Source organism: Melospiza georgiana, chromosome 16 (assembly GCF_028018845.1).
Source record: "Melospiza georgiana isolate bMelGeo1 chromosome 16, bMelGeo1.pri, whole genome shotgun sequence".
NCBI classification, from domain to species: domain Eukaryota; kingdom Metazoa; phylum Chordata; class Aves; order Passeriformes; family Passerellidae; genus Melospiza; species Melospiza georgiana.
This window is the reverse complement of record NC_080445.1, coordinates 5,879,931-5,907,757: the sequence shown is the minus strand read 5'-3', so window position 1 is coordinate 5,907,757 and position 27,827 is coordinate 5,879,931. Positions and strand designations below refer to the sequence as shown.

At 44.1% G+C, this 27,827-nt stretch overlaps 1 protein-coding gene across 8 annotated transcripts in view; it reads right to left on the bottom strand.

Annotated features, from left to right (window-relative positions):
• PDGFA (platelet derived growth factor subunit A) overlaps positions 1 to 27,827 on the bottom strand; it is an 84,690-nt gene that overhangs the window by 32,364 nt on the left and 24,499 nt on the right. For 2 of the 8 annotated variants that reach the window (XM_058035162.1, XM_058035171.1), the window contains one exon: positions 17,999 to 26,479. In XM_058035162.1, coding sequence (XP_057891145.1) covers positions 26,346 to 26,479 — 134 coding nt within the window. In that variant the 3' untranslated portion in view covers positions 17,999 to 26,345. Of the gene's footprint in view, positions 1 to 17,614; positions 17,673 to 17,998; positions 26,480 to 27,827 lie in introns of those variants that run through there. The other 6 variants (XR_009115293.1, XM_058035167.1, XM_058035163.1 and 3 more) reach the window with 6 other exon arrangements.

The window sequence follows — 27,827 nt, the reverse complement described above, 5'->3', positions numbered from 1 at the left end:
GGTGAGAGGGAGATTTTACCCATAACTCTGTCCAAAGCAAATTAAAAACAAAATCTCTCCATAATTCATCTTCTTCAGCATTACTTTGATTGATCCCCAGGTTTCTTTCTGCTCAGTACCTGCCTTACTATAAGCCTTGCTTTAAAATGGTTCTCTCCAGACAGGTTCTGTAGAGCTGTAATTTAATTTAGGTGATTCAGCCCTAGAAACATTTACCACCTATGTCCCATTCTTCCTCCACCAAACTGAGTTCTGCAGCTCCATAGGAATGTCATTTCAATGATCATGTTTTCATCCACCTGGAGAAGGAAAAGGGTGAGATCATGTAATGTAATAATGCCTGTAAAATTAAACCTAAACCACTGAGAAAGCAAAAGAAGCAGCTGCAGGTTCTAGTTGCTAGATGTTGGGGGTTTTGTTTTGGGGTTTGGATTTTTATTAGAACTCCATTGAACTTCTCACTGTTCAGCATTGATTTAAAAATATGCTGTTCTTAAGTACAGGTTATGCATTTCACTCACTATGTATGGCATCTGAGAAAGACATAATGATATGTGCTTAAAAGAGTCAAAACAGTGAATCAAACATTGATACTGGAAGAATGACAGTTCTTTTTTCCACCTCTACTTTAAATGATTATTTTAAAGAAGAGCGCTGTGCAAATTGCAACAGCTTCAGCAAGACTCACCTACTGGGACAGAGTCTGACTGCACTGCATTGTAAAGGATGTTTTCTAGGGCCAGGGGGTAGGTGGTCATTCTGGCTATAAGGCTGATACCAGTGATATTCCTACTGTGAAGAAAGTATTCAATTTTCATCATTTGCTTAAAAAAGTACCGTTTTGTTTTAACAAATGGGAACATAAATGAAGGATATTTCTGTGTGCTTCGCTTACATGAATATTTCCCAGTGTTTTTATATCTCAGTTCTCCAAGGAATAATGTTTTCAATTTCCTTCTGAAATGTAAAATAAGACCTCTGGGCTTAAAGACTCCATAAACGATAGTTCTTACTTGCTTTCTATTTAATTAGCATGAAACAGATCATGTAATCACTCAGGGATAAATCCTGACCTCTCTGGAGAGAGAGGAGGGAAAAGAATAAAGGAATTTTCTTCTTTTGTCAGTAGCAAACAAACAAATGCATAAAATATATAAGAGTGAACTGGCATTTGCTGTTCTATTAAAAAGTCACACTCTGATCAGAGGGGCAGGCTGGCTGGTGACAGAGCTGATCAGCAGCAGAAGAAGGCATTTTAAATGCTGCTCCACATGCTTTATGCCATTGCAAATCACAGAACCACTAAATGGTTTGGGTTGGAAGGGACCTGAAAGATCATCTAGTTCAGTCTTCCTGAAAGTAAACCAGCTTTCAACTAAACCAGAGGCATTTCCTTTCCACTGTCTGCATCACCTGCATATTCCAGGTCAGCTTCTGGTTAAGAGAAGTCCACAGATGGTGAAGAGCCATTATATAACTGTGTCCATAGGCAAGAGGAAACCTTGGCCCAGTGCTCTCAAAACTGTCACTATTTATTGATACTTCTCACATTTTTCCACTGAGAGACCTGCCTCTGGAAAAGCAAGCTTCAGGGCTAGCACAGCCCATAATTGGTTAGAGTCACACAGCTGAGCCTTGGAGCTCGCAGGCTCTGGAGACTAGAGCACAGGGAATAAACCCAGGACCATTTTCCATCAGCAATTCTCACAGCCCAAAGTCCCCTCCTTTCCCAAGGAAATTCGATGGCAACAAGAGGATTTCTTCACAGCCTGGGTCAGCCCTGAGCAGGTGGGGTTGGAAAGCAGCTTTGAGGTGCTGCTGTGAGTTGAAGGGAATTCTTTAAATCCCATTATTTCCCTGCCTGGGTATCTTTTGCTTGATCCAGAGCTCTCTGGATACAGAACAGGTTTAGCACTGACCACAAATAGGAGGCTGCTCCTCAGCCCCTGCCTTTGCAAGAGCTGCATACTGTTTTTGGCCCAGGGATTTTGGATGTTACAACCCTGACCCGCTGTTCTCCTGACTCCAAGTAGCTGTTTGTGCCTGTGAGGTGCAAGGCAGGTACAGAGCCAGCCCTGTCTGCTGGCAGGCTGCATTTATTTCTCCCTGGAAATGTTTCCAGACTATAGATGCAGCAATAAACATCTGAAATGCCAGGAGAGATGGTCTACTAAATGCATGAGGCTAAGGACATAAATGAGTGGAATAAGCAGGTACTGGAGGAGCAAATTAGACACTTGGCTTCCTGTAGCTAATTTAAATGGGAAATGGGAGTTGTTCCAGGTATTCAGTAAACAGGCTTGCAAATTAGCTTCCCACAGTTTCCTTATGCTGCTGTACATGTATAAAAAAACACGTACTGTGGTTCATTGCTTTAACTCACTTTGTTTCCCAAATCAGTGCATTCTCCCATTATTTTTATTTTTTAGAGTGAATGTTTTCATACCTGGTTTTGAGCAAATAGAGTAGGAGATAAGTAAGCACTGGGCTGTTAATAACCAGGTAGCCAGATTCCTTATTTATGAAATGTTCCTTGAGCCTGGTGTTACCAGGGGATACAAAACTGCTTTTCAGTAGCTGCTATCTCCCTGTATGAGAGAGAGAGAGGCTCAGAACAGCTTCACATCCTCACCCCTTTTTCAATTCCTTATGAATTAACTGGAGGCCAGTTCAGGCTCCAGAGGAGAAGCACAGAGGGAAGGAAACTGCTTCCCAGAGCAAAATCAGCTCCTGCACATGGGGAAAAAGGGGTCTGGAAGGACACCTATTATTTAATAAAGGAAAAAGTCGTTTAAAACAATCAGTTCCTTCAAACTCCAATGTTAGCTCCAGATTAGCTTCAAACCTTACCCCAAGATTAATCTATATGACAACAGATCTAACTGCCTGTACTTGCCATCACAATATCCCTTCCCTGGCTAAAGGCAGCAGTGAAGATGGTGTTACTGAGCTCATGACAGTCTCTGGCAAGTACCTACATGTCCCATGAGCTTCTACAAACAGTCCTTTCCTGTGTGCTCCCTACCCATACACAGGATGGAACACAAGAGCAGGGCAGCCCCTTCCTTTCAAACTGGTCAGAGACCATTATGCTTTAGGAATATAATGTCAAACTTCTGATTCCTGGCTGGTGAATCATCAGCAAAGGGGCCAGCAAAGCTCAGAGCAGAGCACAAGAACACCAGAACTACCCACAAACCATTTTCACTGGGAATATTCAGTTTGCTACATTGTCCATTTCATTTGAATGCTAAAGGCAAAAAAGAAATCAGCATTTCCACTTCTGCTCATTCCTTATATGGTGAAATGTTAGATAACTTGTGTTATTTATAACTTGCACATTTGGTATTTTTTTCATAAAGGGGGGAGGAGGAGGACATAGTGGGCAAGAAAACTCTGGATCTTTTCCTGTCTGACTGAAGAGTTAAGAATTAAACTGTATCATAAGAGCAGTCAACTTTATGCCTATGCCATGTAGAGGGGGAAATTTTGACCTGGACAATCACAATTGATGTATTTTATAACTTTAAAAAGGGATCTACACACATACCACATACAGCATGGTAAAAAGTGATGGACATCAATCCTAAAGCTTAGAGCTGTAAGGTAGCCTTTAAATGTTTGTATTTCAAAACCTTTATACATCCCAACTCTGTAGCACTTACAATAAAACCCTAGGAAAAAGGTTTTGGACTTACAGAGATAGATGGCTCGTATAAGCTCCTGGCTTCCCTCCTGCCACAGCTGAGGTGCATTTTCAGTCATGATGAGCTGCATAACACGGCTGTGCCACTGCTCATTCCCAGGTAAAGTGCTCTCCATCCCTCTTGTCACTGCCATCCAGCTGTGTTGTCTCATCTGCTCATTTTGTTTTTCAGCAGTGTTATTGTTCTGAAGGTAAATCCTGCCAAACCTCACTAAATGACTGTTCTCCCTCCATGGTGCTCATGCCATGTGCAGTGTGGAGCCTTCCCATTCCCCAGCCCAGGTTTCACAGACATCACTCACCAACCCTTCTTCCACACCCCAGGAGGTTTATTTCAGACGTGAAGGGAAGGCCACACCATCACCCTGCCACTTACCCTGATCAGCATGTAGTGACATTTCTCTGCCATATTCATGAACCAGACCTCTTTTTAAAACTGTCAAACAGGCAATTTTATTTCACAGATATCATTTTTGGACAAATGATCTTTACCTGAATCCGTGTGGCAGCTCTGTCAGGCATTCTGCAGGGCTACAGCACAGGACTCTGAAGCACATAATGCTGCCCAAAATGTCAGTTATTTTCTCCATAGTGGCATTTAACTTGGGGAAACCTCTTTGCACGCAGCAGTCTTTGTCCTAACTCTTCACTCAGCAACAGCAATGATATAAACAAGATCACAGGTTATTTCTAAACTGAGCCTAAAACAAAGGTTAGAATGGCATGACATATGTGAATTTAAGGGCAGCCATTAGCTGTGCTTGAAGATTGCTTGCAGATGCTGACTACTGATTTTTTTTTTTAAGTTTTTTTGCCTTGCTCTGCCTCTCAAAATATTGTTTTCAATGTCCTCATTGTCTTATTAGCCTTCCCTTCCCCCTGGACCCAGCGACATGCAAAAGGAATGACGGTAGATGTTACTTTTTCCTGCTCCGTGGCAGAGAGGAGTGTAGGGTTTCAGAGATTGTAAACTATTTCTTCTGCACTGAGAGACTGACTGCATGGGTAGAGCCCATTAAATATAGCCATGCTGACAGTATTGCTTCAGAGAGTTCTGTGGGAAAAAATCTGTCTGCACTATGTTGGTACCTCCAGCCAGGCAGAGAGCTGTCTTGATAACTCATTCAGATAATGAATAAAATGTGGAATGAATTCCATGCAGGATCAGCACTCTGCTGATGTGAGAACCGGTTGCAAAACGTAGGACAGGATCCTCCTGTGGCTGTTGTTTTAAGCTTGGCAAATACCGTGGATTGTATATGCTAAAGTCAGGATATTATTAAAATAAACCTCTCAAAACTCCAGAGGGTTGAGATATGATGCGGCTTCCTTTGAGCTCAGGTCCCCTTATCACCCAGAAATGTTGTGTGTGAGTGCAATTTATATGAAGTTCTTTAAGACCAGGACAGCCTGTTATTTCTGCCATGTCCAGGAAAATCAGGGAAGGTATGTAACAGTAATAAATCAATTATTTCTTGTAAATTAGACCAAGATAGCATTGCTTAACAGCAGTCTTCCAGATGGCTGGGATGAAAGGTGGACTGGGCTGGAGGGGAAGGGAGGATTTCTAGATAACCAGAATAAATGGGATATACTTTAGCAGTAGAACTGGAAAGATCCAGAGGGATGACACCTGTGTATAGAGATATCTGGCAGCTCGGGTTATGTCACTGGGTTGGCAGAGCAGGCTGAAACAAAGACTTTTTCTTGACATCATCAAGGAGGCAAAGCTTTTGTGGTGTTGAATTAGGAGTAACCAAGGGGAAAGGAAATGACAGATTTAAATAAATGTGGCGTGTTTGTACTCACCTAGTAACCTTCAAGTGACACAAGACACATTCCAGTTCTTCTAGAAGAGATCAGTCCAATACTCTTCAGATGGGGATGTTGAAAGCCATAGTAATTATAGTTTTAAAAATTGTAATTTTTTAATTACAATTTTTTAATTAATTTAATTAATTTTTACAATTAATTTCAACTGCAAGGCTTTTATCACACCTAACCGCCAGAAGCTGTAAAGTGGTCAACTGAGCAAAGAATATAATCAAAGAAACTTGATGCTAATTAGCCAGAAATTGCCATTAACTCATTAATATGCATATCTTGAGATAATAAAATATAACATCTAGTAATATTAATATATTAACATTAATTATTTTCATATTAAGAGGTAAAACCCTGAAAGCTATTGAAGAATATCTACACATTGGTCCCCAAAAGACAATCTTGATTGTCAGCAGAATGGGTGATTCCATGAATCCTTCAAGGAGAAGGATTCAAACCCCAAAAAAGTCCCTGACTGCCCAGCTGGGGTGGCCAATGGGGAGCCCAAGTAACTGAATCCAGCCTGTGAGGCTGCTCCCTGTGGCCCTGTGACAAGCCAAACCAAACAAATTAAAAGCATTTTTGCAGGTATTTGTCAGTGAGGAGCCAGAGGGTCTGGTGAGGCACTGCCCAGATGCTGGGCCCTCCTCTGAACATCTGGCTGGGAATAAGAGTGGCTCTGGAGTGTAGGAAAACTGATGTGATAAACCAAGTAATCCCTGCTAAGTCTGTGTAACAGACCAACGTGTCTTCCCTGCTAGCTCTGAGAGGGAATTAGTCACTCAGAGGATTTGGGATGAACCTAAAGGAACAGCTTTGCACTTTGTGGGAAGCAAGAAACACTCAACATCATTTTGTGCCTACGCCTAAAATGCTGGTGAAGAAGTACATGTTTTACCAGAGGCGTTTTTCCCAGTGTCTCTCAAATTGCTGCCACTTTCACAGCACTCCTAAGACAATTCCTCAGCATAATTCCTTCCCCCATGGCTGAGTTTGCTGAGGCCTAATCACACTTGGGCAGCTGATGAGAGCACGTGGTGCAAAGGCTGTGGAGCTCGTGCTCTGAAACAACAGGGCAAAGACAGACCTATGTCCCTCCTACCCTGTGCAGATTCTGGGCTGAACTTGAACCTATGGCAACATGGAATAGCCCCATGTTCTGCTATGAATTAGTTACAGACTCCTCACAGCTGCCCTTATGATGATGTGGAGATGAAAATCAGCCCAAGGCTCACACCAGGCACCAGGTCTCACTCTGTGTTTTGCATCAGTCCCACTGTCTTCATCAAAATGACTATTTTTCTCCTTTCAAAGACAGAAAACATCCACATCTGCTATATTTGGATGCTGGACATCTGAAAAAAGAATCACCCATGCAAACAGCCTGAATGAACCTGCTGAATGGCAAACCACTGCCAACGAGTCTCAATGATTTCTCTAGCAGAGATGTTTTTGCTGGTTTTGCCTCTGAGAAAATTAGAAAAGGATGGGGGAAGAGCTGGTTTCTTTTCTCACACATGCACACATCATCAACAGGTTTGGTAAGGCAGGAAAATGATTTCTGGGTTGTTTTTCTTGTTCTTAAAACTTGTAAATTCAACAAAAGTGTTTTGGCTGTTATTGCTGTTATTGTGAGGTAATAAATACAGAAACTCAGAGTACAGAAATTCCAGGGACAGAAGCATTTAACCCAGACACAATGAAACAGAAACATGAATCTCTTTGAGAATGAGGCAAGGGAAAACCAAAAAGCAAAGGAAGAGGATGAGGGTTTGTTCCAAGGTCTTCTTTGTAAGTGAAGAGGGTGGGTGGTTCAAGATAAAATCAGGAATTTGACTTCTCAGGACAGATGGATTTGAAAAAGAAAAAAAATACATCTACAGGCCAAACTAAAAATGGTTATCATGGTGAAGTTATGGGCTGTTTCAGGCTGCCAAGACAAATAGCTTGCATCCCAAAGCAGCAAAGGTTACATGCATGGAAAATGGAGCTATCCCTGAGGACTAACTAATATACTAAAATTATTATTATAATTTTATCAAAGCGTTTTGACAAAACCAGGGCATGCTGAGCTACCTAGTCTGACTACATCTGCAAGAGTCTTCACAAGAGACATTCCAGCCTAAAATGTTTTCATCTTCTGATCTTCATATTCTAGCTAATATCAGCTAATGCTGTTTGAGATGTGAGGGCAGTGTCACTCCAGCAATTAACCAGAGCTGTTTGAGGTTACTGATGTACTGAAAATGCTTTGAATTTCAGTAAGTTGGAAGTTATTTCCTAATAGGCCTCATGCCACTGCTGTAGGAGACATACCCAAGGAAAATGTAATCACGTGTGGAATTTCAGCTAAGTGCAGCTATTGCAGAGGGAAAAAAGTATCCACACTTCTGACAAGGTTGTATCAATCTCCACTTATCTGCTGTTTTAGTAAAACTGCCAAGGTATGCTGAAAGGCACTGTGTCCAGCCTGGCATTTACTCTGATGCACTGATAATATACATTATTATGTAATTATTCTAGATTTATGCTTCTAATTGTATAAGAATATTGCTTCTTTTTGGAGCAACCTTCATGCTTGGAAGACAGTGTAAATTCCCCCATGTCCCATATTTCTCCAAGTGCAGCCTAATGGTTAGAGGAAAGGACAGGACACTGGGATCTCCCAGGCTTCTTTCCCAGCTGTGCAAACCATGAGGGTCACACAAATCAATGAAACTCTGCACTGAACTTTCCTGGGAACGCGATAAAATCCTTAATCTTCCCTATCCTGCAAGACATCAAGCACACCAGCCCAGCAAAGCCCTCCAGCAAATGCCTGGAGCTCTGTAGCCAAATCCAGAGCTTGTGGTGAGCAGAGCTCAGGGTGTGCTGCTGCTTCCAGAGCCAGGAATGAGTGGGGGGCGACCACATCCATCTATCCTCCAAAAGGGTGTTTCAAACATTAAGTAACAGGATTCCTGGAGACTGGGCACAGGATGCAACAGAGGGAGATTATCATTTCTATCCCTATTCTTAATAGCTATTAATGGAAATGGGTGATAAAGCGTCTCTAGCTACACATATACAACAACTCTCTCATCTTGTCAAGGTAGAGCATTACCCTGTAAAAAAACAAAAACAAAACCTGGGGTTCAGGGTGGGGAAGGGGCAAAAGAAAAAGCTGTTTATAACACATAAAGCACAGTTTGGAAGTTTGCTCTCTAATTCTCCCTGGGAAGCCAGAACCTGCCTACAGGGTGTGTTGAGTTAGTTCCTCATTCTTTCATTGCTTTATTTTTTTATTTTTTTTTAAACTTCTTTTGAAATCACGGTGTGTGGAGCATACCTTGCCCCGGGGGAAGGTATTGCTGAGCCATTACTCACACTGTAAAAGGGTGCTAGCTCTCACTCCTCCCTTGCTTTGAGGCCCCTTTGGAGGTGAGGAAAGGGCTGCCTGGCCAAAGCACCAGAGCCCAGGGTTCAGCAGCCCTGGGGCACAGAGCAGGGGGGTTTGGGGGGCTCATCCATGGTGCCTGGCTCTGGGGAGCTCCAGCCTGGGGTCATGGTAGGCTCCAGGAGCACAGCCTGGAGGCCTGGTGTACCTCTTAAGGCTGGGGTTGGCTTAACAGCTGTCTTTGGGGGGAATATCTCCCTATGAAAGTCCAGTTTCTGTCTTCTGAATGAGTGGAGATTCGGAGGCAGTGGAAAAAGGGGGTGTTCTCTGAAATTTAAAGGTAAAATCCCTCACTCCCAGTTCCAGTGGACTCTGCCCCTTTTCTGTTTGCTTTTCCCTCTGCATGTGCTGGCAGTTGGCCCCAGCTGAGGCTCATGTGGGGTCACGTTGATGCCCAAGATCAGCAACTCTTGGAGCTTTCCCCTTCCCCTCAGCACAGCACACAGCCAGGGCTCCTCACAGGTGTCAGAAAAAAGGAGAAATTTCTCATGGTTTATAAACTTCTCTGACTTCATAGACCCCCATGAACCTGCAGCCTTCCAGCTCCCTACCACACTGCAACCCAAGCTACGTGAATGAGGAGAAAATCATCAATGTAGTTAGCAATGTACCATAAAATCCACTGATTAAATTACTGGATAAATATTTGAGTGGATCTAGCTGACAGGTATGTCATGCATGCAGTCTTAAAATAGGAAGGCAAAGGGAAATGAGGGAGAAATGAGCCAAGGAACAGGAACAGGAATGTGATTTCTGGTAACACAGCTCATGTTCATCAGTGCCTTTTTGGCAATAGAGAGGATGTGTGTGGTGAAACTGAGAGCAAGGCACCATGTTAAAAGAAACTGAGAGAAATTGCAGCTATGAAGAAACAGAGCATTAAGCAGCAGTTCTCAGGGAATAAGGCTGGTGAATGAATTTATGAGGATTTACATCAGCTGAACCTGGCAGGTAGTTTTTAACATGCTTGCAAGAAACAGAGGCAGGTATTTCCAGCAAAATTTTGGGAAGCTGGGACAAATGTGAGCTCAGTGGAGAGGACAATGCTCTCACCAGCCTCTGATGGTGCTGGGCTGTGCCTCCACACTGGCTCCTCCACCTGCCATCCCCACCAGGGGCTGGCTGCTCCTCCTGCAGCCCCAGGATCTTGTGTTTAATATAAAAAGATGAAAGGAAGAGCTTGCCCTGTTGCACAAAGGCATCAGGGCAGCGTGTGGTGGCCAGCAGGGCCCTGCTGATGAGCTGTTGAGGCACAAACAGCACAACTCTGGGCAGCAGCATCAGGGCAGGATTAGGCATCACCACATCCATCAGGTCAGGCCTGGGAAGGCCTCTAAGGACAGGCTGATCATATTTGTGCCGTTCCAAGTAAACAGTCTGCACAGGAATTACTTTAAAACACATTTAATCCATTTCTGACCGATTTTGCAAATGTTTCCCCTTTCCTCAATGCGGCATTGACTGGCCCTGCAGAGCCTTTGGCAGTGGCCTGGGTGGTGTGTGTAGTCACTCTGCTCCTTGATGTTACCTCATCAAAGAGCAGCTGAAAATGATATTTCCAGCCAGACGGTTCTTGAGAGTGGCCGGTGAACTCGCTCTGCCCTGTGCCCTCCAACTGGAGATTAGAGCAGCTTCCTGTATGCCAATTCAGTGATAAATTTAGGATTGCGACACGCTGACCAAAAAAAAAAAAAAAAAAATCAGTAAAATCATGACAGGCTATTTTTGGATTCAAAAGAAACTCCTCTTGCTGGGTCTTTCTGAGCCCTCACCTCCACGTACAGCTGCAGAGGAGAAGGAAAACAGGATGCAGGTTTGCAGAGCTGGAGGAATAGAGCATAAATCAAAGGAGACAAGCTGGTCCCTGTGTGGTGCCTGGGTTGGACCCCAACCTTTGGGCAAGGTGAGCATTTGTCCTCACTGGGGACTCTCCCAGGAACAGCTTTGCCCAGCTGCCTGAACGTTTATACTGGGCCATAGCCCCGTCTCACTTTTTCCTCCCACTGTGTCACCTCCTTCCCCTGTGCTGACAAGTGATTTAGACAGCCTGCCCTGCTGGCCCTGCATTTGAAATGTAAATCAAACATGGGACATAAAGCTGGGTTTCAAAGTTGACTATTAACTAGGGCGGAAGGGGTGGCGTAGCAAAAACAAACAGTTCCAAGTTCAAGTCTAAACCATGAGAGCAGGCTGCAAACCCTTCCTGCTCTCCCATCGCCAGCCAGCACGAGGCTGAGCACTCTCCTTGGGGCAGAACGTGCTTAGGGGCTGTCTGAGCTCCTATCCCATGTGCCTGGACTCCAAATCAAGTCTGACAAGTGACTTCAAAGGGAGGAGCATGCTGGGATGCTGGCATTGCACATCAATGTGCAGTGGTCACAGAATCACAGAATGGTTTGGGCCAAAAGGAACCTTTAAATGTTGCCTAGTGCAGATCCTGATGTTCTGGAAGCTTTTGACATTGAGCTCTGCAGTGGGCTGGTCCAATAGCTCACACCCCAGAACACTTCACAGGCCCTGCCTTGGAAAAGCTGGTGTTTGAAAGCAGCATCTCCTCAGCCTCCTCCAGGAGAGCTAATGGCCAGCTGTACCTCACAAGATGGGAGGTAATAAATACAGTACCCTGGAGGCACCTCTGCTGCCCCACTGCTTTCAAAACCAGTGGAAGTTTTGCTCCAAAACTATTGGAGGCCCAAAGCAAATCAGTGTGAACGTGGTTTTTAGCAAGTAGAGTGTACTTTTACCATTACAGAATGTAGTTTAATATTTATTTACTTGTCACTTCAAATAATTCTGGTGGGTGGGACCAGCAGCAGCACTTATTTTCTCTGAAAAGATTTGTACTATGACTTAGAAATTTGTCTCTGATAATTCTGTACTGTCACCAATAAGGTCTAACTTGGAGCTCAGAGATATGAGTAACTGATAATGCAGAGAGGTGTGAGCAGTGCTGCTAAGTACACCCATCCTGGTACACAGCAGTTCCCTGGGCTTGGCCTGGTCAGCATCAAATCCTGCCTGGATAGGGTGAGATTTCTTTGCTCTTAATGGCAATCCAGCAAAAAAGAAATCCTCACCTTTTTCTGAATTCAGAATTAAGGCAGTATTTTTAGTGGAAATTTTCTGCCACTGAGAGATGGTGAGAAGAGCAGCTGTGAGAAGTGCTGATCTCCAGCGAGCAGGGATGGTCCCAGTGGTGCTGGGCACCAAGCTGGCTGAGCAGGGGACAGATTTGTGATAGATCCAGCCTTCAAACACCCTGCTCTGATAGATGGGTCACATCCCCTGGTAGACAGGATGGTGTCCTGGACTCCAGGGAGCACCTCTGCCTGTCAGATGCCTTGGGCACATCATTGCATCTTTCTGCCCTCAGCGATCCTATTGGTGGAGTGACAACACTTAATTGCTATTGAAGACTCCTTCTGGGGAGGGAAGCAGTGCTGTGTGATGTTTCCCCATCTCAATCCTGCATTTCTGTCCCCAGGGCTGTGCTGGCACCTCTGTGTGCACAGGAGGCTGTTTCACCCCGGGGAGCAGCTCCACCCCAGGGCTCTCTGAAGGCAGAGAGCACCAAGGGCAGTTTCACACGAGCTGCTAACCAACATCCCCGTTAGTAACATTCCTTTGTTGATAGTTTGGACTGTTTTCAAACAGGCTTTGTCAGCTCCTCCAATATGGGAAAGCGTTGTCTGAAGCCATATAGGATTATAACTGTCCTAGCCTTCCTGTAAATAATGTGTCACTGCAGTGAAGGGAACTGCTCTGCTCCTCATTAGGCAGCATTGCAGAGCTCATTGAAGCCAATTTACCAGAGCAGCAGTGAGGATATCATCTCACCATCTCTATTTCCATTAAACAACTGGATCTAACTCTCTTTTATTTTTAGGCTAACCATGCTGAGCTTTCAAATTGCCTTGATGATAATGTAGCTTTTAACTGATTTGTCGTGGCTGGTTGTTTTGCACATGAAAGTTGCTACTAGCTGATTAGGAAGAAAAAAAAATCCACCATTGCTTCTTCTATTGCTCAGGAAATTGCAATCCCCAATCTGCAGCTTGAAAAGCATGTTGCCATGGAAATGATGCTTATGCTGTCGTAAATAAAAGTATTCCAGGGTCACCAGGGTCTGCAGCATAAACAGGGGCACAAACACTGCCTGGAAAAGTGCCAGTGTGCTTTAAACATATAGGAAGATAATTTTAATGGTATTTTGCTTTCACTGTTATCATCAGAAGGACTGATGAAGGTTAACACATAGCTGTGACCTTGGCACAAAAGCGAAGCAGAAAAAGTCTTGGCTCCTGGTATTAATAAGAGTAGAGAAAACTGTATCACAGCTCTCCTGGCCAGTGTTCCCCAGCTCAGTCAGAGCACTGTTCTTTTCCCACTGCATCTCTCACACATTCAGCAGTGAAATTTCATTGTATGTTCAGGGCACTTTGTTGGATTCATGAGCACAGGAAAATCCTGTTGATCCTGTGAAATGCTGTGTCATGGACTACCTGCTGATGCAGTGAATTCCCTGATTCTCTGGCTACATCCCACCTACAGCCCAGGAAAACATGGGAAATTGCTCTTTTCCTTGGAGGGGAGACACTTTTGAACAAGATCCCAGCTGAGGGAAGGAGCCCATGTGCCTTTCACTGCTCCTGAACGAGGGCAGTGGGAAACAACTCCCTGCAGAGCATGGACACAGCTCTAAAGGAGAAATCCAGAGGCCAGCGACACAGAGGGTTTGGATGTGTTGGTTCTTGTGAGTGTTCATGAGGAAAGCAGGCAGTTACTGTTTCTGGTGGGTTCTTAACTGTTCAATGGACTGCTCAATGGCATTAAATGGGCCATACCCTGAAGCTGCCTTGGGCAGTATCAGATCAAGGATACACGCTTTTCTATCTGTGTTTTTAATACCCACACAAGCATTTCCAGCACAGGCAGTCACTTTAAATAAAACTACAAGAGATTGCAAATGCCACAGCTTGCTTATTTACTTACTGTCTCTTAGTCTGCCCAAAATGTGGAAATAATGTTTCCAGAGATGCTCGAATTCATGTGCCTGTTGAGAATCCTGGCTTCTGTCCTGGATGATATTGCATATTCAAGGCATGATTCACTCACTCCTGAGAGGGAGGAAGGACTGTACCAGCTGTACCACCTCCCCGTGGCTGACTGACAGCCTGGTGATGTTTCCACAAGGAAGCCTCATGCCTCCAGGTTAAGCCAGCAATTATGGAACAAATAAAAGAGAAGTGAAATGGAGAGATGAATCACCGAGAGACCAAACAAAAGAGAACTGGAAAGGTGATGCCAAAGCCAGAATCACAAAACAAAAACAAAGTCTTCATTTGTCTCAGCCCAAAATGTCTAGAGTGGATTCTGCATTTCTTTTTTGTGTAAATCAACAATGTTCTTTGCCATCTGCAAAGGGAGGATTTGGGAAGGACCAGCTCAGTTTTTAGGGCTTTCTCACCTCACCCCTGTGAGAGGCTGGTAAAACCTACAATCAGCAGCCCTTGGTTAAAACCAAGAGGACCCAACCCTAACACTCTTGACTGATCCATAAACTGACTCAAAAGTCCAAGAAGTAGGTTTTCCCCTTTTATACTCCAGTTTTTAAAAAAGCTTTCATCCCTGTTGGGACAGGAACTGTGTGGGATCTGGGGCTGATACCATGTGCATTACACACCTCAGCATGGATTTATCACAGCAGGGCTGGCCAGGGCTTTGAAGGCAGCTGACAGCTCCCAGCTGGCCAGGAACTCACTCGCGTGGCCTCTGCAGCTTCCTAATGGGAACAGGGTGGAAAACCTGGGCTCAAAGGTTGCCCAGAATGACTAAGAGAGGAAAAATCCCTCCTGCCACTCCTGTGCTAATCAAAGGGGTGTGGAGAAGAAGTTTCAATTCCTCACTGCCAAAGAGGAAAATAAGATAAATATATATGTGTATATATATAGAAATTACACAGCCAATTCCTGTATTAAGGAAGAAGCCTCCGTGCCATTAAAATCAGTCTTGAAATAATCATGCTGGTGGTGTGGGGAAGCTGAGCCAGATAGCCCAAGCTCCCTTGAAATGTCTTTCAAACACATCTAATCTGTTTACTCCTGGGTTTTACTGCTGGCAGTACCTGGGACTTCGCCTCTGAGATTTCCTACAGTTTGTGATCCCAGCAGGTCAAAGTTCCCAAAGGTGGGGAGAAAAGGCAATCCCTTCCCTGCCTGCAGCAAAGGTATGTGCCTTGGGGCTACTAATTTAGGACCAATGAATCAGGAATAAGTCACATAAAACCTGTCCAGCAGTGGTGTTTACAGAGCAGCTCCTCCAAGCAGACAAAGGCGTGTGCCAACAGGGAAAGTGCCCTGTAGTTTGTGTGGCTATTCCAACAGCTTTTGCAGAGATTGAGAACATGTTGCCAGGGAAGCAGGAGCCTGCACAGATAGAGGTGCCCTCCTGCTCTGTACAATGGGAAAATGGAGCTGCCCCTGCACTCCTCGCTTTTTGTTTTCATCTTTGCAGCTTAAAAATAGGCAGAAAAGGCAGTTCTTCCAGAGGCTGATTAATGGCCCTTCTGCACTAACTGCATTTTGCACATATTTAAAAATCTTGAGCTAGATAACTCTTTGACCTAAAATATAATAGGTTCTTTTTATTTTTTCCCTGATAATGTCCAATATTTGTACATTTTCATACCTTATTTTTGAAGCAAGTCCTTCCTAACGTGAAGAACAAAGTGGCCAGGCTGTGGGTCTGGACGTGTGTGCACCCCCTGCGCCTGTGTGGCTGCTGGCTGCTCTGTGACATCACTAGCCCAGCTCTGGGGCTCACCAACACATCTCAGACCAGTGGGAGAGTTGTCCCAGCCTGGCACCAAGAGGCCCAGGAAATGTGCCCAGCACAACTCCCATTCCCATGGGGCTGGAGTGATCAATGTCATGCCCTGCCTGTGAACCATTCCCCAAATTTTCTGTGTGTGTGATGTGAGACCAGGTTATATTAAGCCCATTGCTGAAAGGAGCAGGGACCATGGCTCCCATGGGCACATAGCAACTATGCTACAGAAAGAGTGAAAAATTCAGGGAACAAGTGGCACTGTAATCCATCTTACCTACCCGGAATAGATGTATCCATGTACTGATCTCTATAAACACACCCTTTTCTCCATATGGGTGGGTATATATTTATATGCACCAGCCTCAAAATACCAGTAAGTTTTTATTAGCCCCATTTGCAGATGGGGTGATGATGACAGACAAAGTGCTTTGATCCCTCTAGGCTGCTCCTCCTTGGGAGGGGAGAGCTGGAGCCTTCTCTCCCCAGGAGAGGTAACAGAGGGAGGTGAGTTCTCCCAAACCCCCAAGGAGCTCCTTGGTGTGGAGATCTTGCTCAGCTCTCACTTGGAATCGTGCTGGCAAATAAACATGAAAGTGAAATCAGCATTGTGAGATAGTTATGCAAGAGCGGGCGGATCCCAGGACTCAGCCATTGTTCCAAAAGTTTAATTAACATTATGAAAGCTGATTAAAGGAAAATCTTTAACCTCCAGGGAAATCCCATTTTCCCTCACTTCCCATACTGCTGTAATTTTCACAATGTAAGAAGGAAAGTGTTATTTCAAGGCATGATTCATATCAGCTACAACCTGATCTTTGCCACAGTCATGTCCTGCATCTTAAATAATCACCAACAGTGACACCAGATGGGGACACTTCTGAGACAGCATTTTTCCCCCTTTATCCCATGACCTGAATTGCCATCATAATTTCTAGACTTTGTGTCATCCTGGCACGACGACAAGCGTTCACCCACGCTCCAGAAGTAAAAGTTGGTTTCACAAGGACAGTGATACCTACCCAGACACAGCATCTCAGATACAAAGTGCGAGTGACACGCCACAGTCCAGCGTGGTAACAGCAGGGGCTGTTTGCTTTGGTCACCACAGCAAATTCCTTTGAAGGCAGGAGTGTGGAGCACCATCCCCAGTGACTCCCACCTAACCTTGAGCCAACTACTTACCCTTGCTGCTCTTTTGGAATTGGTGGCAAAGGCAGTGTTACCTCTCAGGGCACTGCAAACTCATGAATATAACCAGGCACTGGAGACGTTTGCGTGGAAATTGCTGTTGTAAATTAATGTTAGTGGAGAGATTTACTTTCAGCTGCAGTGGGTCTGTGAGCAAGCACAGCCCCCTGGTATTCAGCTATATATGGATGGCACATTGCCTCTCTGCTCCTCCAGGACTATTTTAATTATATGGCATGGCCCATCAGAGACCTAATCCCAGGATCTAATCCTGGAGGCAACAGACAGCTGCCTGTCTGCCCTGTGTGCTCAGAGAAGTGCCCTTGGGGCTGCAGTGAGGGTGATGCAGATGATGGGACAGCAAGACAAGCACTCACCCCACACACAGAGCAGGCACCAGCCCTGGTCACCCCCTGGCCAGGGCACCACCAGCTCCTTGACCTCTCTGACATGTGAGTGGCACTGGGCAGACTTCAGAGCCCTGGGTCCTCCCTTGGTTAACAAGAATCTGGGTGGATGCTGCATCTACAGACCTCCAAATCTAATTAAGAACGCACACGGCTCCAGTCCTTTCCGAGCATCAGGCTTATATAAATACATACACATATAAATACATGGTACAAATACAGCCTCTGGCAGCAGGAACAGTCTCGTACTCAGATCTTCAACAGCTCTTTCCATCTGTAGATCCTGCAGGTCAAAGACATGGCAGAGCTTCAGGAACCATTCTGAAAAGGGGAAAGATTATTTTTTCCCACTGTTGTCTGCATGTACATGATGCAAAATCCATTTTAATTATGATACAACAGGGTCATCCTCACTACTCTGACTCTGAAGAACAGGCACCACTTTTGTGCACACAGAGACATTAGTAAAGCAGAAGCTCTATTTGTAGGATGAAATTTCTCCTTCAAAAAGCACTAGAAGTAAATCAAATTCACACCATGAATACCAAATGCATGAAATTCTGACTCAATAAAAGGCAGACAGCTGTATTTTCTGATAAAAATGTGCCTTTATTTTTTTAATATTTCTTTTCATTACCTGGATTCTGTGTTTGTCAGAGCAACAAAAACAAAACATAGTTCTCTTTGATACGTGGCAAATCTGAAAACAATCCTGCAAACAGCACAACACAAAAACTCCCACAAAAAGGGAAAGCTATAAAATTTGAGAGGCGACGAGGCTTTCAGAAGTGCCAGTTTCCCAGTGCAATGGCTGGAAGGGTGGCCTGGCCTGGCGGCAGTTCAATCATTTTGTAACGAAGGACAAATACTTTCAACATCCTGAGAAAGAGGGCGGGGGGACGGGGGCACGACTCCCTTGCTTTCCCTCCTCCTGCTATTCTTTCTCCTCCCTCCCCCCACCCCTTGGATTTTCAATAGCTCTTTAGTGTTTCCATCAAAGGCTTTTACCATTCATCCTCCCTTCTGGTGCCTGCCTTCCACCTGTCTATCCATCACAGCCCTAACCCAGGTCCCTTCCCCCCCCCCCCCCCCCCCTTTTGCTATTTTTCACGCGGTGGGATTTGTTTATAAGCTTCTGTATTACCTAAACTGCAGGGGAAGAGGCTGCTGGGAGGAAAGTGAGAAAGCAGGATTAAGGAGGAATAATTCAGCTCCATTGCATTTCCATCTGAACGGTCATAAAATGTGCAAATCCTGTTCCTGGGAATTTCGTGTCAAAGGCCTTCCCTGCCACTGCCCTTCCCGTAGCCCTTCTCTCTTTCCCCCTCATGGAAAAACAAATGTTGGGAAGGATGACTGTGACTCCACAGACCCCAAAAGCCATGACGTGTGTGCCAGCAGGGAGGAGGCTCCTACCAGCACGTGTGCAGGGAGACACTCCAGATGTGGCCAGAAACTACAGACAGTGGGGTGGGAGGCTGCAGGGACTGAATCCAGCAGGACAACAGGAGTGAGCAGGGAAAGGCTGCTCAATATGACAGCTCCCAACACCCCCCAGCTAATTAATGAGCCTGGGTAAAACACAAAAATAACCTCCCAGGCTTGTTGGCTCTCTAAGTAAATCGTACAGAAATATGTGATTCAGACCCCAGCAGCTTGAAGAGTTTCTACTCTCTCATTTTTAGCTCATCGCCATCAAAAGGCACCAAAATAGGCACAGACCACATTTCCAGACCCCAGAGAGCCACCAGCAATCCACCTGTCTGCAAACTGGGAGACAGAAGAAGGGCCACTGCTCTGTACGGGTCAATGGAGATTTGTCACCGATTCAAGCAGAAGTCACTGTGACCCCTGGACTACCTGACCAAACACTCTCAGGGGAGCAAAATTTTAAATTTTAAATTTTTAATGTTAAAAAAGGAGGTGGCCCTTAATCTGTCCCCAACCCTTTTGAGCCCACAAACCTTTTCTTGGTGGAACTTCATGTCATATCTGCTGGACCTGGCAACAGCTAGCAGCTATCTTCCACTTACAGACACATCCTGGAGATACTGCAGATCACCCAGCAGGTAGTACATGTCAAAATAAGTTCCTTTGATTGACAGTTATTTATTATTTTTAAATAAAATGAGAATAGATTGAATGGGTTGCTCAGCAGCAGCCCAGTTCTTTGTTTGGCAACTTCTTGGACAGTTTGACCATACATATGACAACACAAAATAAATTTCACTTGCTTGCAGTAGCAGTTGGCTATAAATTCAGTCCATCGATGATTTATAGCTCTAGCAGCAGTGGGATATATGAAATGAGAAGCCCTTTCATCCTTGAACTGCTCTGCAGTCTGGTAGAGATGATGAAAGCCATTGTTCCTAAGGCCAGAGGAGAGCAGGAGTTCATTCAGCTGTGGTAGGAGGAGGTGTGCAAATAGGGTCCAAAGGTGAGAGGAAGCCCAGAGACAGAGCAGCCCTTGGTTTCGAAGAGCAGCCAGAAAGAAATCCTTAATGATGCTCCAGCTTTGCAGGCTGGAGGGGAGCAGTATTTCCATCAACTAAATCATCTCAACTCTTTGGCTTCCCTGAGGGCACTGCACCACGACAGACTGGGATTGCTCAGCAGAGCCACTCAGATGTTTGTGTTCTTCCCACCCACCAGCAGCCCCGACCTGAGCGTGTCTTTGGCACAGCAGGTGGGATCCTTAATCCTGCCCAGGGCCAGCCCCAAGCAAAGATTAGCAGAAGAATCTGTTTTCATTAAAATCCAACCTTCCATCACCATCCTGCCTGATGGTTCAGTTTAAAATGCACATGTCCAGCTCTTGTAGCAGCTCTGCTTCTGCAGGGAAAGGGCAGTTCAGCAACCTGCCTCTTCCCTGGCTAATGTCTCTCTTTCTTTTCATCAACAAGTAACTAAGACAGACACTCTGAGGAATGTTAAATGCACCTCTTCCTGGAGAATTTTGCCAGCAGGATCAATGGAATTGGGATTTTGCCTTTATTATGTTTCTTTTGACTGTGGAACTGGTCTGATTTTCCTCCCAGTGATTTTTTTTTTTTTAACCCCACAAAACAACAAAACAGGAGAAGACATACAAATAAACACTAATACGTACAGGAAAAATACAAAACTTAGCACCATGCACTCCCCTCATTATTAGACAAAGGTTGGGAAGGGTTCACAAGTGTAAAACACTCATGTGAATTATGAGATTACTGCTCAGTTTTCTTTCAAGTCGTGGGCTGGAAACAGATGGTGGCTGTAGCATTTATGATGGCACAACATGTTACTGCAAGCCTAGCCATCTCTCTCTCTCTCTCTCCTCTCAAAAATGCAGCTGCAAGGAAAGTTGTGGAAAATCACATTAATAGTCTCTTCCACCACACAGTTTTCCAGCCCTTCATCCCTGGCCAGCACATGGACAGAGCCATCTTGTATGCCAGCAAGAATACTCTCCTAATCCCTGTCCTGAATAGTTACCACTGACTGGCTTATTTAATAGCTAGTTAAAATGTGAGGTTTGTTAGCATTGTAAAAAAGCCTCCAGAAAGCAGGTTCTTAAGGTCAGGGCAGATGCCATGTGATCCCAAGGGCTCCCTAAGGGAAACACTCAGAAAGAAGCCATCAGAGAGTCTTTTAGCTGTTTATTATTTAAACATTCAGTTCAGACCAAGCAGGTTGATTTATAAAGAAGCAGAAAGACAGATAAAACAATTGCTAAAGCATCTTTGTAACTCAGGAGTCCAAATCTCACTTCCAAGCAAGAGTAGAAACTTTTACAAGGGCAAAGGCCTTTTGGTTTTCAGTCAGAGAGCCTTCCAGTGACCATAGGCTAAGAAGGATCTGGGGCCCTGAAGATACAAAGAGCAACTAAACCCATATTTAAATGTCTTGCCTGAAGACAAGAAAAAAATGTCCATGTACTTCAGTCCTGATGGAAATGCCTTGCTGCCTAAAATATGTTCATACTTGGGCTTAAACACTTGAGCTGAGCCTGGGGCACAAACCCTCCACTCTCAAGGCACCACAGAGGACTCTGCTGACACCAGAGAACTCTTCAAACAGTACAAAACTGTTAACCTGTGACTTCTGTGTGCTTTACATATGTGAAGCAATCCTGTATCACATCTTTTCTGAGAGCATTAACTCTCTGGGATTCCAAAATTGGGATTTTAGAATTACTTCTTCACTTGAGTTAATTAAGACTCTGTCAAGTAATAATTTTTCCAGACAAGTGTCACTGGTGTATTGGAGTATCCATGCTGCTACTTTCACTTTTCTGGTCTCACTACCTGGTTGGGAACATCAGCACCAACTTCATGTGTTCATCCTTAGCCACTCCAGCGTGTTCCTGCCAAGCTTCCTGCACCCAGCTGCACACAGGGCAGCATTTCTGTCCTCTGGGGTGTAGAACAGGGCAACTGAAAGCAAGATAGACTTTTACCATTCCCTTTATCACTTTTCACAGCTAGACCAGGAAGTTGCCACAGAAATTCAATAGTGTACACACTTGAAACTCCAAATAGCCTTTTGCCAGAGATAGACTCTCTCCAGGTGATATGACCATACATATCCACTGCATATCTGTCATAACTGCAAAAGCCCTCAGACCTTTTCTCTAAGATAGAGAAGGTGCCATTTCATTTTTCTTTTGGAAACCTCCTCCTGCAGAATTCATTAGTATCCTATGCAACAATGTACTTCCTGTAAGTACTGAAATATAAAGTGTATTAGAAGTTTCCACTTCTGTTTTTATCTTTTCCTGATCTAGCCTGAAAATTCTTTTGAAGTTCCTCAAAGTGTTCTTCATATATGCTTGTTTTAGGAAATACCAGATCACTATTGGCAAACTTCTCCTTAATTAAGTGAGATAAAGGAATCAAGATGATATGATCTGCTTAATTCCCCACCTTTTTTAGGTCCCATTTTAGGATTTTTTTTCCCACTTGCCTTTGAAAAGAAACATTCTGAAGAAACTAAGGAAGGGGAAGGGCCAGAGAGGGCAAGCTTAGCTCTGGGCTCTCCAGTATACCTGAGCTTACTGGTAGAAAACCACGGAATAAAGCTCTCCCTCATTACTATGGAATGGTTTATTGAAAGGTTTCAGACCCTTCTGAAACTCACATCTCTCTGGACAATGCTTAAGAGGAAAAGACTAAACTGCACTGTGTTAGCACAATGTGCTCCTTCAGGCCTCAGCTCAGCAAGCCAACTCAGATCATGCCTAACTTTAAGCACAAGTAACTTCAAAGAAACATTTCACAGGCCTCAAGTTCAGCTCTGCACTGTCTCCCTTGATGAATCACAACTTAGGGTATGCAGGGAGCTAATGGGAAACATTTGCACTCCCTAACCCCAGCTGCAAGGTCCCAAAAACCTTTAGCTAAGCAGGCATGGCCCAACCACTCTGGATGAGCCAGAGGCTCATCACAACAAATGGGTACAAGCTAGTCAAGCTCTTCTGAAGCACTTCTACAAGAAACATATCCCAGAGCAACTAAACTTTGATTTAAAGGCAGTATTTGGGGCAATCAGTGAAGTACAGCAGCTGAGAATCAACCTGTCCGACTCCTGTGCGGCCTGTTGGAGAAACCACTCTGTGGGATAAATGTTTCTGTCACTTTTGCTGTGGAAACCCCTTGCAGTCAAGGGGAATTCAGATCTTGGGCAGGTTTCTGAGGAGCTTCCTGGCTCCAAGGAGACCTCTGAGCAGAATTCTTTACAGTGGGTGAGTTTGGGCCAAGAAATGTCTGAGGGGTGAGCCCTCAGGCCTCACCCACACTGGAAGTGCTGGAGCATCTTTTCTCCCTCTCTCCCTCCTCCTCTGGCCCCACACAGACTCCACCAGCAGCTGAGCAGGGCCCAGAGGTGAAATCTGGCCTTTTGAAACTTCCCTGGTTTTCAGATTAAACCAGCACCACCTTTACACAGAAAATGCATGTAAAGCCAAAGTGCTACGCAAAGGTGAAGCATGGCTGAAGTGAAGGGGCTCCGCATCTGAAATGTCTGAAAACCAAGGTTTGAGTGCTGTTGCTTGCACATGGAAGGCAGAAGTCACAATAACATCATTGGGTCAAATTAGTCTCTCTTCAGAACAAAGACAGAGATGTTCTGAAGCCAAAAAGTGTTTCATGAAAGTTACGTAAAAATGAATTAAAAGTGGATGCCCAAGTCTCTTAGACTGATGAAAAAATTCCAGCTAGGGATATCCAACAAGTCTGGAGGGGTCCTTCATACTTCACTGAGGTCTAAAAGTTTGAGTTCATCCCCAAAGGGAGCTGAGGCCACACAGCACTTTACCCACAGGCCCTCTGTGAACAGAGTCTTTCTTGTGGTCAGAGGGGCTATCTTGAATTTATGTCTTACTTCTCCCCTTGTAAGCAAACAAAACAATTTCTATGAGTAATTCTACCCACTAATTGCCAAGGAAAAGTCTGGTAAGAAATGCTCTGCATTTTTGACAGGTCAGAGGCTTCCCTAAACAAAGTTGCTGTTTTATGTTTTCTATCAGCACATGTTCACATCCGGGGTCCTCACTGAATTCCAGCGTGGATGAGTCTCTGTGGGAAATTGCTTTTCCCTATTTTCTTGTTCTAACTGCTCCAGGAAATGAGTCTATTTTTACAACAACACTAAACAGCAAAATATGAAACCATTATCTGCTTCGTGGCAAGAGTTTCGGGTCAGTTCTCAGGTAAGTGTCACCTCCAGAGAAGTCAATGGAGTTGTATCTGCTCCTGCAAGGCAGAGACCTGACCAATTATGTAATTGGTTGATCAGTTACCAGAGCACAGAGCTACCACAGGCCTAAGGAGTGTCTTGTTTTCATGCGTCTCAAAGTTCATCCAAGCCCTGATGCATTGATAAGTGAAGTATTCTAGTATTATGGTCTGTAAAGATGATAATTAACTGCTGAAAGATTTAAGCATGAGCCTTCTCTGCGAACACATACTTTGTCACTGAATGATCCTTATAAGTAGTATCTCTTCTGGATCCTTTTTTCACCTGCCAAATAAACCAGGGTGGGATTTTCAGAAGTGTTTAAAATGCTTTTCTCCTACTTATTTGTGATTGCTTTCAAGAATTAAGATGTTTTCAAAATCCCTGGGGATTTCAAGCCCTGTAGGCTTGACTGCATCTCTGTGTACTTCTGCTTTTTGCACACTTGATTTAACAGCTACTTTGAATTCAAAGCTGGACAGTAAACACAGTTTCCTTCATTACCAAGATCAAAGATAGTACATAGAGGCCCAAACACTAAGTCTGATCTGAAGATGAGTGTGTAACACTTGTCAAAAACTTGGCCTCCTTATTTACTGGTTTCAGGGACTACTCCAGCCTTCACATGTGAACTTCTTTTCTGTTGAAGCACTCAAGTGAGCCTTTTTTGTATATTTTATCTAAGGACTTGGGAGACATCTGGCATACACAAGTATCAGTACAAACAGAAATTCTTGAGCTGCTCAAAACTCAAACCAAGTCAGATTTGGTGGCCTGCTAGTAAGTCAAACAAATAAATTATCTGATTCCTCTCTACAGGAAGAAGTAACCCTGGAAAAATGTGAGATTAAATCTTCAAGTGGCAGAAATTCTATCACCAGGATGCTCCCAGAATTTTCATCCATTGATGACGAGCTAGACTAAGAGTTAGCACTTTCTTACCTTCAGGCTGGGAAAGAGGTACTCATGACTTTCCACCTAACTGGAAAGCTCACCAAACGTCACTCGAGACCAGCATACAGAAAACAAACTTAGAGACAATATCTAAGGAAAACAGAACCTAACCTATGACTTGTTCTTTGATTTACAACTGTGATTGTGGGCCCCACCTCACAGTCATATGCTGTGGCAATAGGCAGTAGTTCAACAAGAACCTGTCCTAACTTTTCACATGTTGCAGTGATTCTGAGCTACTTCAGCACATACTTTAGCCTGATGCAGCAAGTAATTAGAATGACTAAAAGGACAGGTGGCATGCCACAACTGAAAAAAAAGAGTGATCGAGCCTTTGGTCTTGTTTATTCTACCTTTCTAATTCTTTTTTTTGAAACCAAAAGTTGCCAGATTTCACATGAAATTTGCTCTCAAAAATTTCTCAAAATTTGTCTGTTATCAGCACAACTTGTGAGTTTTCAAACCGTATCCTGAGGTACCCAAAAAGATCATCTGAAATGGGCTCACTGGCATTAGCAACTGCAGTCCTGAATCCACCCATGCTAAGAAAATATTTTCCCTAAAAATAACAAATATGTAATTCAAAATGGCAACCTCCATGGGAGCAGGAGTGGCACATCCCAGCTGTTTTCCTAGTTGTATATACAAGTTTTGTTACTTCATCTTTGAGGTTGCTTACGAAATACTTCAACGCTCTGAGAGCACAAAGACCCTCAGCCCACAACTGGGATCCTGTGTCAGGAAGGCACACACTAATTAAAAAATAAAGCATCAACTCTGCTCCATTTGCCTGAGGTCAATGAGATGTTTGTCCAAACCTAGGAGCATGCTCAGGCACCAGTTTGAAGATGAGCAAACACAGGCATCTCTTAAAGTGTTTTTCCATGTTAGGGCCTGGGAAAAAAAATTCAGATTGAGCCCATGACAAAAACAGTTCCCCATGGAAAAGTTACCCACACCATAAAAGGAAGGAATGACACTGAACTGAAAGAGAATGAAAATTGTCTACTGAATTTTTGTAAATTCCCATAAAATCTAAGTCTTGTTCTATGTGCATAATTTTGACTGTAAGTCATGAAAGGCTGACTCGTAAGAGAAGCAGGAAATGACTGGCTCATGATAGGATAAAAGGCTGCATAATTGCATGGGCAGAAAGATGGATTTTCATCAATCACTACATTCTCTGACAATATGGCAGTGGCTTTTGATCACGTATCCAATGCACAGTAATTAGGCAAAATGACTTACCCTCAATCTTTTCAGTATTTAGCTCTAAGGGTGCAAGGATTCATTCTTGGAAAGGGAAGATGGTCGTGTGATTTAGGGCACTGGATGAGCACTCAGATCTGAGTCCTCTCCCTGGTTCTGCCACAGCCTTGCTGTATGACCTTGCACAGGCTTTTCTCCATGCCTCGGCCTCGCCTAAAATGGGATAACAATAGTTCTTTATTTCAGAGGACATAGGGATACAAACCAGCTCAAGGCTGTGCCACAGAGATGCTACAGCAAAGAGCAGCACAGAAAAGCTCAGACATGGAATAATGCCTTGCTAATAAAATGTGGGAACACAGACAGTAATTAAATTGAGTAATAAACACAAAACATAGGTTCATTTTTGAGGAATGCAACACTGATAGGCTTTGTACCTGGAATTAAAGGAAATTTAAATGGGATTCGTATGAGCTGACCTGACTCTGAGATCTGCTAGCAGCACAAACTGTGTATTAGAAACACCAAGGAAATGACTTCATTCAAAACCTCTACATGATGTCTGTTTTAGAGCAACCATGATTTCCAGCCCAAGTGAGGGTCAGATAATTACCCAGAACATTTTCAAAGCCATGAGAGGGGCCTACAAACATGATTTCCTTTGCTTTACAGTAAAATATGAGCATGCAAATCTGAGGTAGTTTTGAAACTTCAAAATAAAGTCTGAAACATTAAAATTAAAACATAAACGGGGCCGCTGATCCTAGTCAAAGTGTCAGATGTCTGGAACAGCCTCAATGCCAATATTCCAGCATCACACTGCTGCTGGAATTGGACAGCGCTTTAGCAAAGAGTCTTCAGTAGTATTTTTTCCAAATGCAAAGATGAATCTTTTTCTCTAAAGCATTTGCCTTTCATGTCAGGGGTCAGTTATGGGCCTGTGGGTCTGGGAGAGAGGATCTCAGGGCACATGCCCAGATAAAGCAACTGATTTGGAGTCTACCAGATCAAAGGCTGGTATGTCAGGCAGGAGGAGAGAAAACAGACATGAGACACATCTTAGAAAGGGAAAATCATTTCCCTTCCTCAGACAGAAACAAGAGGGATGGAAAAGTCAGAGAATGGCTGGAAAACAGCCCACAGAAAGGCAATATGGACCTAAGGAGGACAGGCAAGTGGAATGTTGAAGCCAATTGGAAGATGCTGTTTCAAGTAAGAGCAAAAAGCCTAAAGCCAAAGTGCTGGAGCTACCTGGGAACCTGGGAGAGCAGCAACTGCCTGCAGTCACCATGCACTGCTTAATAAAGCAGATGCCAGGCAGGACAGAGGACAGGAGAAAAGGAAAGCAAACTGGCACACAGTCCCTGGTTTCACTCAACAAAATCAACTGAAGGACAGGTCTGGAAAGACGAAGCACTGAATTAAGTGTAATGAACTGACTAAAGAATCAGTGACCATGCACCATATTGTAATGCTGAGATTGGGTTTGGGCAGTCCTCTCTGAATGTCCTTTCTGATCTGGCAAGACCTCAGAAAAAGACATAATCAGACCAAGAAGTTT